The sequence below is a fragment of the Schistocerca serialis genome, chromosome 1 (assembly GCF_023864345.2).
Source record: "Schistocerca serialis cubense isolate TAMUIC-IGC-003099 chromosome 1, iqSchSeri2.2, whole genome shotgun sequence".
Lineage (NCBI taxonomy): Eukaryota > Metazoa > Arthropoda > Insecta > Orthoptera > Acrididae > Schistocerca > Schistocerca serialis.
In genome coordinates this window covers 591,997,553-592,009,965 of record NC_064638.1, presented here as the reverse complement: position 1 = coordinate 592,009,965, position 12,413 = coordinate 591,997,553, and the positions used below count along the sequence as shown (strand labels likewise).

At 43.6% G+C, this 12,413-nt stretch overlaps 1 protein-coding gene across 1 annotated transcript in view; it reads left to right on the top strand.

The window, feature by feature from the left end:
- The window catches only part of LOC126457933 (zwei Ig domain protein zig-8-like), a 173,781-nt gene that overhangs the window by 143,631 nt on the left and 17,737 nt on the right, over nt 1–12,413 (top strand). The window contains exons 4-5 of the mRNA XM_050094648.1: nt 3,782–3,909; nt 6,882–7,050. Coding sequence (XP_049950605.1) covers nt 3,782–3,909; nt 6,882–7,050 — 297 coding nt within the window. The remainder of the gene's footprint in view (nt 1–3,781; nt 3,910–6,881; nt 7,051–12,413) is intronic.

The following is a 12,413-nucleotide window of genomic DNA, read 5'->3' as shown; positions in this document are numbered from 1 at the left end:
GTGGTCTCTGTCAGTCAACAGACGAGGTCAGCCAAAACGGTACTGTGCGGTGCATGTCGCTCCACGTTTACATTTCACGATCACATCGGAAACAGTGGACCTAGGGATGTTTAGGAATGGTTAAATCTTGTGCACAGACGTATGACACAAGTGACACCCAATCACATGATCTCGTTCGAAGTCCGTGATTTCCGCGGAGCGCCCCATTCTGCTCTCTCACGATTTCTAATGACTACTGAGGTCGCTGATATGGAGTACTTGGCAGTAGGTGGCAGCACAAGGCACCTAATATGAAAAACGTATGGTTTGTGGATGTCCGGATACTTTTGATCACACAGTGTAGCTGCAGGCCCTCTGCTGTTCCTTATCTACGAAGTAGTCTAATTGGAAAGAACGTATAGAAAATGCTGTGGGGAAGGTCAACCAGAGACTACGATTCACTGGCAGGACACTTTGAAGATGCAATAGACCTGCTAAAGTGACTTCCTACACCCCATTTATCCTTCCTCTTTTCGAGTGCTACCGAATGATGTTCGATCCTTACAATATAGGATTAACGGGGAACACTGGCGATGTTCAAAGAAGGACAGCACGTTTTGTATTATCGAGAAGTAGGGAAGAGAATGTCACGGACATGATATAGGATTTGGGGTGGTCATCATTAAATCAAAAGCGGTCCTCGTTGCGGCAGGATCTTCTCAAGAAATTTCAGTCACTATCTTTCTCCTCGAAATGTTAAAATATTTAATTGATGTCGACGTACGTAGGGAGAAACAACAACAAAATAAGGGAAATCAGAGCTCGCACTGGAAGGTACTGGTATTCCTTTTTCTCGCGCGCTGGTCTAATAGAAAATTAGTGTGAAAGTGCTTCAGTGAATCCTCTGCCAGGCATTTAAGAGTAATTTTCAGAGTGCTCACGTAAATGTGGATGTACTCAACACTTCATTTGCCATAAGAAATGGCTCTGAGCGCTATGGGACTTACCTTCTGAGGTCATCAGTCCCCTAGAACTTAGAACTACTTAAATCTAACTAACCTAAGGACATCACACACATCCATGCCCGAGGCAGGATTCGAACCTGTGACCGTAGCGGTCACACGGTTCCAGACTGTAGCGCCTAGAACCACTCGGCCACCCCGGCCGGCTTGGCATAACAAACACATACAGTGATCTATGACTTTCGTATATGGAGCTTTTGCCAGATTCTGGTGCATCATCTGGTAAGGGTTAGGAAAATTATTTCACATGTCTGTACGTTGCCAGGTTTTTACCGAAACAGTTACAGTAACGTCAAGCAGTTTTCCATTAAACCCCGTATCTCCTCCTCTTCACCCCCACCCCCCTCCCCAACCCCTTCCATTACAGCTGACTTGTCGAAGTGGTTAATACATCTCAGTGATTGAACAGCCCTATTCACGGAAAATTAACTACTGTATCAAAGTCTCTTAGATTCTGAAAAAAATATCTAACCTGTGTTTGTCTGGAGGCCCCTGAACACTTGTAGACGGATAAATGCCTCTATAGATACTATTCGAAACTGTAATTAGACGGAATTCACTTTAAGTTACACCTAACGTTTTATTCAGAATGTATTACGACGTGTCATTTGCGAAATAAATACATTAATTAACGAAACGTCGTTTTCACTTAAGCATGTGCTCAAATTGTTTACCAACGACTGCAGGCACATCTGCAATCGCAGTTCGAGTGATCGACGAGCAGATGAAAGTACTCTGGATATATAATAGCGCAGATCAGTTGGTGTAGTTGGTGCTTCATTATAGACCGCATCTTTCAGTGCTCCCCACAGAAAAAAATGAAGAGTAGTCAAATCAGCGGATGTGATCGGCCATTGTCCTGCAACAATCCGTCCTATCCAACGACGAAGCCTGGCTGAGAGCTCTACTTTGCTGTGTTTACAACGCAATAACAGATTCTGCCGACATTGCGTCCTCCATGATCTCGATTGATACTAGAATTCAGAGCATTATCGATAGAAAAAGTTACTTGATGAGGGTTATACTGTCAATTGCGAAAAATTTCGTTTCCATGTCCGTTCACTGAAGTACAAAATACGAATATCGGAACTTAAGTTACACGAAACGAGTAAGAGAAAAAAAACTGATAATTGCCTATAAACTTAAGACCTGATGCTGATTTGGCGTTTCATTGTTGATGTTAAAAACGACGGCCATGAATTTATTTCTCTACAACATCCATCATTTATGTTTCCTTTCACGTAGTGTCATTGGTCTTTTGTCCTTTGTGTCAGCAAAATGGCCCTCGTACGTTAGGGATTTGGGATGGCTTCTTAGAGAGAAGTCATTTGTTACGGGTCGGTCTTACTGATCACACCCCAATACCTCCACAATAAATCCATTTTAATGAAATGAAACTATTTACCTTACGTGGCCCTGTAATGGAGATGTGAGCGGGAGACGAACCACGTTTAATACAATGAGCCAAACTAATTTCATCTAATAATTACAGCAAACAGCCATTCAAGAAAATCATGTAAGATAATCAGGAGTAATACCGAAACAGACTTTCAGACCGTACGGTGTATAATCGTAATTATCTTCCAGTCACTCTTTGGTATTGTGAGAAATCGCTGAACTGTCTCTACAGAAATAGACTTCGTTGGTGGAAAACAATGTTCTTCAAAAATTTTATGACTCATCATATTGCTACTGAAGTGTAGCCTCCGCAGCAGTATTGTGCCTACTCGTTCATATTATGAGAACTCACTATAACTTCACCTGCAAAACAGACTAATTCTGCGAAAAGGACTGTTCTTGAAAAGTGTTTGTCTTGCATCTGCTGACATGCTATGAAGTTCCTGAAGCCTGATATCTGCAAGTAGTCTCTAAGGCCTAGCGGTGCCACATAGATACCACACCCCTTCAAGCGTCTATCTACTTACCAAAGCGCTTGTATACTGTTGCAAGCCACCGCTTGAGAAACTGTTCTCTGCTCTTCAAACCCAGAGTCCATAGATATGTTGATCAGGATTTTCCTCATTTTACAGCTTTGAAAATGGGACGTGAAGGGTCTGTTGACATCGTCCCTCTACCTAAAAAAGCTCCGCGCAGCGCAGTTATAAACACGACATACAGGACGCATTCTTTCTCAGGCCATCGGCAAGTGTTTCGGTTTGCAGCTCTTATACGATTTGTTGTACCGTACAATGAGATGAGATTTTCGTGCTATCATACATCTCTGCCTGTTAAAAATCATGTTACTGGTGCGTCATATGATGCAAATGTGCGAATAAGTATGTCCAGATTTGAAATTATTTAGTGCCTCATTAAACGATTGCCAACTTCTTAACGATAAACTCAGGAGGAAAGCAAATAGCAACGACTCTTCAGTTAGGCTTAGCAGCATCGGCACGTCCTTCCTCACATCGGCATCACACCAAATGCCACATTTATCGATTAATTTGCGATATATTTTCGAATGTTTGACGGATTTTCTATTTTCTTCTTCCTCCATTCTATCTCCTGCCAAAGTTATCTGTCCTTTGTATTCCACTCTCCTTATATAATTCTTTATTGTTTCTGTTCAACAGTTATGATTTTGCGTCTTATGTCGTTTTGTGCATCATCTATCTACATACTTTTTAATTAATACCTCGGATTATTTATTAATTTTTATTTTTACCAAAGATACTGCTTCTCGGTACCTCACAGCTGGTGCCAAAATGTTACAGCGGATCTGTCTTTTATATGAAAACGAACTCTCATTGTCTTGTCTGTTGAGGCTGTGGTCTTTCCAGAGCCGCTGACGGAGATTGTCGGGGAACCGGACTTGTTCATCAATGCGGGCAGCACCATCAACCTGACCTGCCTCGTCTCGTTCGCCCCGGAGCCTCCGACGGGCGTCCTCTGGCGACACAATGGTCAGGTGGGAGCAGCCGTCTTTCAGTACAGAATTCTCTGTGTAACATCACAGTTGTTACAAAATCCCACTGATAATATTTTCAGTACCTTGTTTTTTTTCCGGGATTTAGTTAGCTTATTTATTTTGTATGATTTAGGCACCTGCCATGTAATAAAGGAAGATGCTTTTTGTGCTGCATATTGTATGACCAATGGTCAACATTGGTGGAGTATGGACACAGTGTGATTAAGTAATAGTTTCTTATGAAGCCAATACTATTAAAATTTCCTTAATCAAGATATACAATCAAAAATTTAAATATTTTGGCACAGTATGACCACCCCCCACCCCCCTACACACACACAAACAAAGTCACATACTTCTCTCGAACACTGAACTGCTGATCCCTTGGTGTCTCAGAATGTGTCCTATCAATCGATCCCTTCTTTTGGTCAAGTTGTGCCACAACTTTTCTTGTCTCCCCAATTCTATCCAAAGCTCCTTCATTAGTTACGTGATCGACCTATCTAATCTTCTGTAGCTCCACATTTTGAAAGTATTTATTCTCTTTTTATATAAACTGTTTATCGTCCATGTTTCACTTCTATACATGGCTACACTAGAGACACATATAATGAGAATGGACTTCGTAAAACCTATCTATATTCAATGTTAACAAATTTCTCTTCTTCAGAAATGCTTTCCTTGTCTCATTACTTCGGTTATTATCAGCCATTTCCTTGTCGAAATAGCAAAACTCATCTACTACTTCAAGTTTCCTAATGCGATTCCCTTAGGTTCATTTGATTTACTTCGACAACATACCATTATCCTTGTTTTGCTTTTGTTGTTATTCATCTTATATACTCCTTTGAAGACAGTGTGTATTCCGTTCAAATGCTCTTGCATGTCCAAGAACTCTATGTGGTAAACTAAAAGGAACTTCTTTAAATACTCCACATGACAAGAAAACTGGAGTGCCGATAGGGAGAGGATGGTTGAGAGGGTACGTGTTATTGTTTCAGTATTACAATACCGATCCTAATTTACAAAAAACCTGACAATATGAAACCACTCAACAGTATGACGTTGCACCCCACTCTGGCTTGAATGCAGGCACTGAGTCCATTGTAAAGAGTGTCTCCTGGGGCAAGTTGGTCCACATCTGTTGTAACTGATACTTGATATCGTGGATACTGGCGTTGGCACGGACTTGACGTCCGTGCTGATCCCACTACTGTTCTATCGGGAACAGATATTGGGATTCTTTTCGACACGAGAATGCCTGTACATGACGGAGAAAGTTCATTGAGTACCGTGGAATAATTTGACGTGCACTTTCATATAACATCACGTTACTCTGGCACGTGAGGCAAGAGACGAGGACGCGAGATGTCTGTGATATACTGTTGTTCGCCACAGTCCCATCAGTCACTACTGACAGCCATCTCAAGTCATATCCGGTGACTCCCCACACCATGCAGCCAGGTGTAACACCCCCGTGATTCTGTAAAATAGTGGAATAATAGGACCTCTACCCACGGCGCCGCCATACTCGCCGGCGATTGTGATTCAGATTAGTGCAAAACCGCGATTCATTGCTGCAAAGAATGAAATTCCATTCACGTGTAACTAGTCAAAATTGATTTCCGCCTGTTTATCAAAAACATGTCCTCTTGAAAATATTTTGAGGTCTGGCAGTCCATGCTTCCGTGTCACAGTACCAAAAACACCGCTGTTTGTTTTTGTGGAACCGGCAGCATGTATTATGTCAGAGTAGGACATTAAGAAGAGAACTGGAAAATGGTATGCTGCTTGATATTTTATTTTGGCGTATGAACTTATTTTGGCTTTATTGCCTTCATCGGTACATGTCCTGGCATTGTAGATGGACATATGTCACCTTTGAGTAAACCATTAAAGCTGTCTGCAGTTGTAATACTACTTTCAGCAATGTTTTAAAACTGTTCGATATTATTGTGTTGCACGTGTGTTTCACTACGTTTTCGAGGTTGACAGCTAGGTGCTTACTCATAGTAAATGTCTTTGAGCAAGCGGCTAGCTGTCGAACTTGAGTTTCTACGACTGTCAGATATTGACAAAATTATTATAATATACGTGCATCAGCATATTAATGAATAACTTTGGAACGTTGCTGAAAACGTCCTAACACGTGCAGATGAAGATAATAAAGCCGAAATAAGTTTATTTACCAATATGAAATATGAAGTAGCTCTCTGTTTTCGAATTGTCTACAACCGTTCGTGTTGTGGTGTTAACGGCTGCTTACTCATTAGACGGTAAATCTCTAGTCCGACAGCTGTCTCCGATCAACGGTGCCCGATGACACAGAATGTTGCAGGGAATTCGTTACATACTCTCAGATGGCAGGAACAAATGTGGGCGGTTTATGATGTGCTTGAAGGAGTTCGGTTATCCTGCCTCGTGTTGGTCAGACATAGCAGACCGAAACCTCGAAGAAGAGTATCCTACCCCTCTCGTTGCAATGGAGTCCACCAACGAACCACTATCTCACCCGAATGCTCCAAATATCTAGATATTATGTGATTCCACCACCTGGCGAAATGAAGATATGCAGTGAGGCCCCTTTCAAACACTTCAGATGCTGATAACGCTGTCTCATACAAGTACGTGGCATCTCTATGTCCTTAACAGTGATCACTCTACGTCTTACACTCTCCACATCTCTTATTTACCCCAACCACAGCTGGGAACTCCACCAAACACGAACAGTACTAGTACAGTCTGGTGGACGTTTTCCATACTCGCTGACGGTGTATACATGTACGAAGTTAGATTGACATTTGGCCGTGTGTTCTGAGTGCATCACATTTTTCGGCAGACTGTGTATTAACGAACTGTGGGACAGCGCCAGTTCTAAATTTTATATGGAGCAATTACTCTGTCACTTCTGTTGTGTGTTACCCAGAGGACACGGCCAATCTCAGTGTGTCTGGTGTTGTGCCCCGCCGCAGGTGATCAACTTCGACTCGCCGCGTGGAGGGGTGAGCCTGGTGACGGAGAAGGGCCCCGTGACGAGCAGTCGGCTGCTGATCCAGAAGGCGGCCGCGCAGGACACGGGCCTCTACACGTGCGCGCCCTCCAACGTGCCGCCGGACAGCGTGCGGGTGCACGTGCTCAAAGGTGGGCCGCGCGCGGACTCGCTCACACACTGCTGCAGCTAACTCTAGCTGATCCCAACATTCAATTCGTCCCGTTTCAGTCCTAGACGAGGAAACTATATTTCAATTTCAAGGGGAAATGTTACGGATATCAGATTTATGGGCAGATACGTAAAGTTTCTTGTTCCACTGCTGGAGGTTTCATCAGAGGCCATAACAATTCAGAAAAGTGTTACAGACTCAAAAACAAGCTCAGCAAGCCGAACTATTTACATTTATTCACGCTAAGGTCAGTTCGTGACGTAATCAGACTACTGCCAGAGAACGCAGAGTCGCGTAGAAGTGTACTGCGGAGCTCGTAGTGGGGAAGACCTGCAGCTCTTTGCTTTATATAGAGGTTTATATAGGGGTTATGTTAACTTCTTCTTTTCTGGTGAAACTGTTATGTGCTACTCCGACAAAGAGATAAATAGGGTGCTACACCCCAGAAGATCTATAGTTTCTAATGAAAAAGAACCGACTAAATGGAAAGTTTCCCTACCAATTGCAAAAATGTCACAGTTCGCATCAGAAAAGGACTCAGAAAAAACGGTACTGATTCGGTGTTTAAACCAATAACAGAGATCCGCCTATATTTTGGCACTGCGAAGAACCTAAGCCCGTCACTTGCCCCGCAGGACTATAGAGGTTGTTCGGAAATTCCCGTTATAAACTCCTACAGCTTGTTGAAGGGGGTGAGTAGATAATATTTTCAAGTGTAATCCATGTCCAGAAACGTACCGTTCGCGTGCCACAACCATCTGAAAACATGTCGGTAGCGCCACCACTTTTACAAATAATAGGATAATCGTGACGCATTACAACAGTTGTTTTACAATGCCACTCATTAACAGCCAAATAAGTTGCTCGTGTACTCGTTGACCGATTCTCTTCAACGTGATGCAGTACGGTCTCTTCCAGCTCGGGTATGCGACATCTTCTTGTAGCACCATTGTCACGTCTGCAGATAATGAAAGTACACTTCTTCGAAGCCTTTGCGTAATTTCGGCGAAAAAGGTGGGCGATGGAGTCGCACGTTGGGGAGAACGATATAGATAAACGCTAAGTGCAGCTATTCCATGACCGTGAGCTCCGCCATTCAGAAGAATCATGTCGGTGTGATCAGCAAATGTGTACGCAACCATGTTGCTCTAACACTCAACATGTGAATGAGGCTCGAAACAAGTCAGAGAGGTAAGATAAACGTCAAATGACATCATCCGATCCGACGTAACCATCAGCCCCCCCCCCCCTCCTCTCCCCCACCCCAACGCGGCTCTCCTTTTGCATATCTACACATTTTCAAACGTCTGCGTCCGTAAATGATACGTTTTCGGATATTGGTTTCTGTTCAAAACATTAAGTACTCACCACAATGAAGTTTCTAAATGGAATGTCCAAACTCCCTGTGAAAAATACATTGCACTTGCGGCAAGGTGAACATAAATCTACGAAAAGAAACGTTAACAACCACCTCAGGAAACATAAGAGCAATTGTCGCCTGGGCAATACGAATAAACCAGCAGTAACCGATTACGCACTAGGGCAACGGAATCTCCAAATTCGTTTCTCTGACACTGTGGTTTCATCCAGTTCTACTGATTACTACTCTAGAACGTGCAGAGAAATTCAAAAGCAGAAAACAATTGCAATAGATATGAAGGACGACTGAAATCAGTCAAGATGTCGGCCCTACTGCTAAATGAAACCAATAGGACCAACTCATCCCCACTAAAACCTCCACAGCGTACGTCGGCTCAACTCAGCGACCTCAAACAGCGGTCTGATGACGTTAGAACCGATAGTGGGTGCTGGAAAACAGTTCGGCCTGCTGAACCCCTTTTGAGTCCGTAGCAGCTTTCTGAATCGTTAAAGTCTCTGATGAAGCTTACAGTAATGCAAGATACAACATTAGGCTGAGAATCATGTCCTGGACCACTGCCTTACGCCCATAAACCGAATATCAGCAACATCGCAAATACCGACCGTGAAGGTCTACGCTGTATGATTCAAGTGGAGGGTTAGGCTTAAATCCTACCCATGAAAAATTTCTGATAGTCATGATGCATTATTTCAAAGAGTGTAGAACATAGATATTTTATATACATACAATAACTTCATTATATCCATTGTACATGACGAACGGCAGCTGTGATTTTAACTGGATCTGTATACACGGTCAACATAAATAAAACATACAAATTGCAGGGCCGGGTTCCTCACTGGAAATGGAGGAAAAATGTCGTACAATGTTTACAAGCATAGAAAATGGGAACAGGACTTTGAAATTACAGGTGAAAAAGTAAGGTCGTATGAAATAATTGGCTAAAAAATCTCAAATGTAGGTTCAGCCAACTAACTAGAAAAATCTTTCTCTCTTTCGGGCACGCACCTTTCATTTGTGTAGCGTAAGAGTTGAATGTTTAACTGTGTCTGATAAACGTACGGGAGTGTAAAGCATGTGTGTAGTGTTATGCCATGTACGTGTTGAATGATGGTGAGAGAAGGAAGAGAATGAAACCCGGTGGGGACATATAGCCTGAAACTAAACTAAACTCTGTTCGACTAGGCCATGAAGGCCCAACAGTACCGATCGACCGCCGTAACGTCCTTAGCCCAAAGGCTTCACTGAAAGGGGATATAGAGGGGCATGTGCTCAGCACACCGTTCTCCTGGCCTTTTTTTCAGTTTACGAGACCGCAGCCGCTAATTCTTAATCAAGTAGCTTCTCAGTTTGTCTCACATGGGCTGAGTGCACCCCGCTTGCCAACAGCGCTCGGCAGACCGGATGCTCACGTATCCAAGTGCTAGCCCAGCCCGACAGTGCTTGTCTTCGATGATGTGACGGAAACCGGTGTTATCACTGCGCCAAGGCCGTTGGCCAACCCATAGCCTACTTCTCTCGAACGGCACCTAGGAAGACACAGAGTGCAACGTCCCCATCCGACAGACGGATCAACATCAGCAGCGTCACATGACACTGTCTAGAGGATTGGAATTTAAATCAGGAAATTCACACAAAGTCTGATCAGCAAGTTTACGCCACCGGACCACCGCTGTGACGTATAGGCAGAGGGAGAGCAGTCAACATCACGTGAAGTCCACAGTCGGTTATTCATCTACGTACTGCCCAAACATGACGTCACTTAGGTTACTTGACGAGAACCGGTGTAATGAACGAGGCAAAACCTTTTGCATAAGCTGCAAATATCTTCATATGTTAAGAATGCGCATGTAATTGAAAAGAATTATTGATACATATACTGTAGACTTTTGTCTCGTGATAAACGGTAGACGTTGATTTTTCTGCCATTTCGCCAGCCCAAGTGGCTGGTAATGTCGAAGGTTCATTTTCCGTTGCTGGTGACAGTGCGCGAGCACTACGATTCTAGCGTCTAGCTGCACATGATCTATTAAATAACCTTCTTGTCAAACCTCCTTCTGACGAGAAGCCAGCAGTGGCGCGAAAAGTAGTTAATCTTGCAATGTATCATCGTAAATCCAAAAAGAGGCGGATGACACATTATACCTACATAAATTTTTCACAGAAAGTTTCATCATCTGTAAATTACTCTACATTTGTTTCACACTATCATGATATCTACTTTATAGCAGTTTTCAAGTGAATCTAGAACTGAAATTAAAGTCCGCGTACCATACGGTGCACGGAACGGAAACCAGAACTCGTTACTTATTTGACAACATTACGTACCTGTCACTAAATACCTGTGCTGTACCTCAGCAGTTGAGTCCCATAGTGCTCAGAGCCATTTTGAACCTGTGCTGTCTACTAATGTGTCATTCTCGAAGAAACAACTGTCTGTTCTTGTAAACCAGCTGTTGACATCCAGAAATGACTACTTCTCGAGGACACATAATATGGCTAACATCGTGCACAGTGAAAAAATTACTAACACACAGTACGTCGTATTTAATAGTCAACACATTTCTGTAACTTGCATTCATCGCATCCTTTTATCAAATCTGACGTTAAAGTCTGTCAAAAGAGTGGCGGAGATCGAAACAATGCTTAAACACTGTGTGAGTCACACGGCCTTTGGATTGCCAGAGGCATTACGAGGATAATGAAGGTAGATATTTATTTGGCTACTAAGTGATTAATAAATGCTTATAATACTTGTTCGCAACACACGCTTTGAGCCACACAACGTAATGTTCCGTGCTCAGAGTGGAAATACACTACTGGCCATTAAAATTGCAGCACGAAGAAGAAATTCAGATGATAAACGGGTATTCATTGGACAAATATACTAGAACTGAAATGTGATAATATTTTCACGCAATTTGGGTGCATAGGTCCTGAGAAATCAGTACCCAGAACAACCACCTCTGGCTGTAATAACGGCCTGTATACGCCTAGGCATTGAGTCAAACAGAGCATGGATGGGGAGCTTCAACACGATACCACAGTTCATCAAGAGTAGTGATTGGCGTTTTGTGACGACCCAGGCTCTCGGCCACCATTGACCATACGAATTCAGTTGGTGAGAGATCTGGAGAATGTGCTGGCCAGGGCAGCAGTCGAATATTTTCTGTATCCAGAAAGGCCCTTACAGGACCTGCAACATGCGGTCGTGCAATATCCTGCTGAAATGTGGGGTTTCGCAGGGATCGAATGAAGGGTAGAGCCACGGTCGTAACACATGTAAAATGTAAGGTCCACTGTTCAAAGTGCCGTCAATGCGAACAAGAGGTGACCGGGACGTGTAACCAATGGCACCCCATACCAGCACGTCGGCCGGCCGCGGTGGTCTAGCGGTTCTAGGCGCTCAGTCCCGAACCGCGCGACTGCTACGGTCGCAGGTTCGAATCCTGCCTCGGGTATGGATGTATGTGTGGTCCTTAGGTTAGTTAGGTTTAAGTAATTCTAAGTTCTAGGGGACTGATGACCACAGATGTTACGTCCCATAGTGCACAGAGCCATTTGAACCATTTGAACCAGCACGCCTGGTGATACGCCAGTATGGCGATGACGAATACACGCTTCCAATGAGCGTTCACCGCGATGTCGCCAAATACGGATGCGACCATCATAATGCTGTAAACAGAATCTGTGTTCATCCGAAGAAATGACGTTTTGCCATTCGTGCACCCAGGTTCGTCGTTGAGTACACCATCGCAGGCGCTCCTGTCTGTGATGCAGCGTCAAGGGTAACCGCAGCCATGGTCTCCGATCTGATAGTCCATGCTGGTGCAAACGTAGTCAAGCTGTTCGTGCAGACGGTTGTTGTCTTGCAAACGTCCCCATTCGTTGATTCAGGGATCGAGACATGGCTGCACGATCCGTTACAGCCATGCGGATAAGATGCCTGTCATCTCGACTGA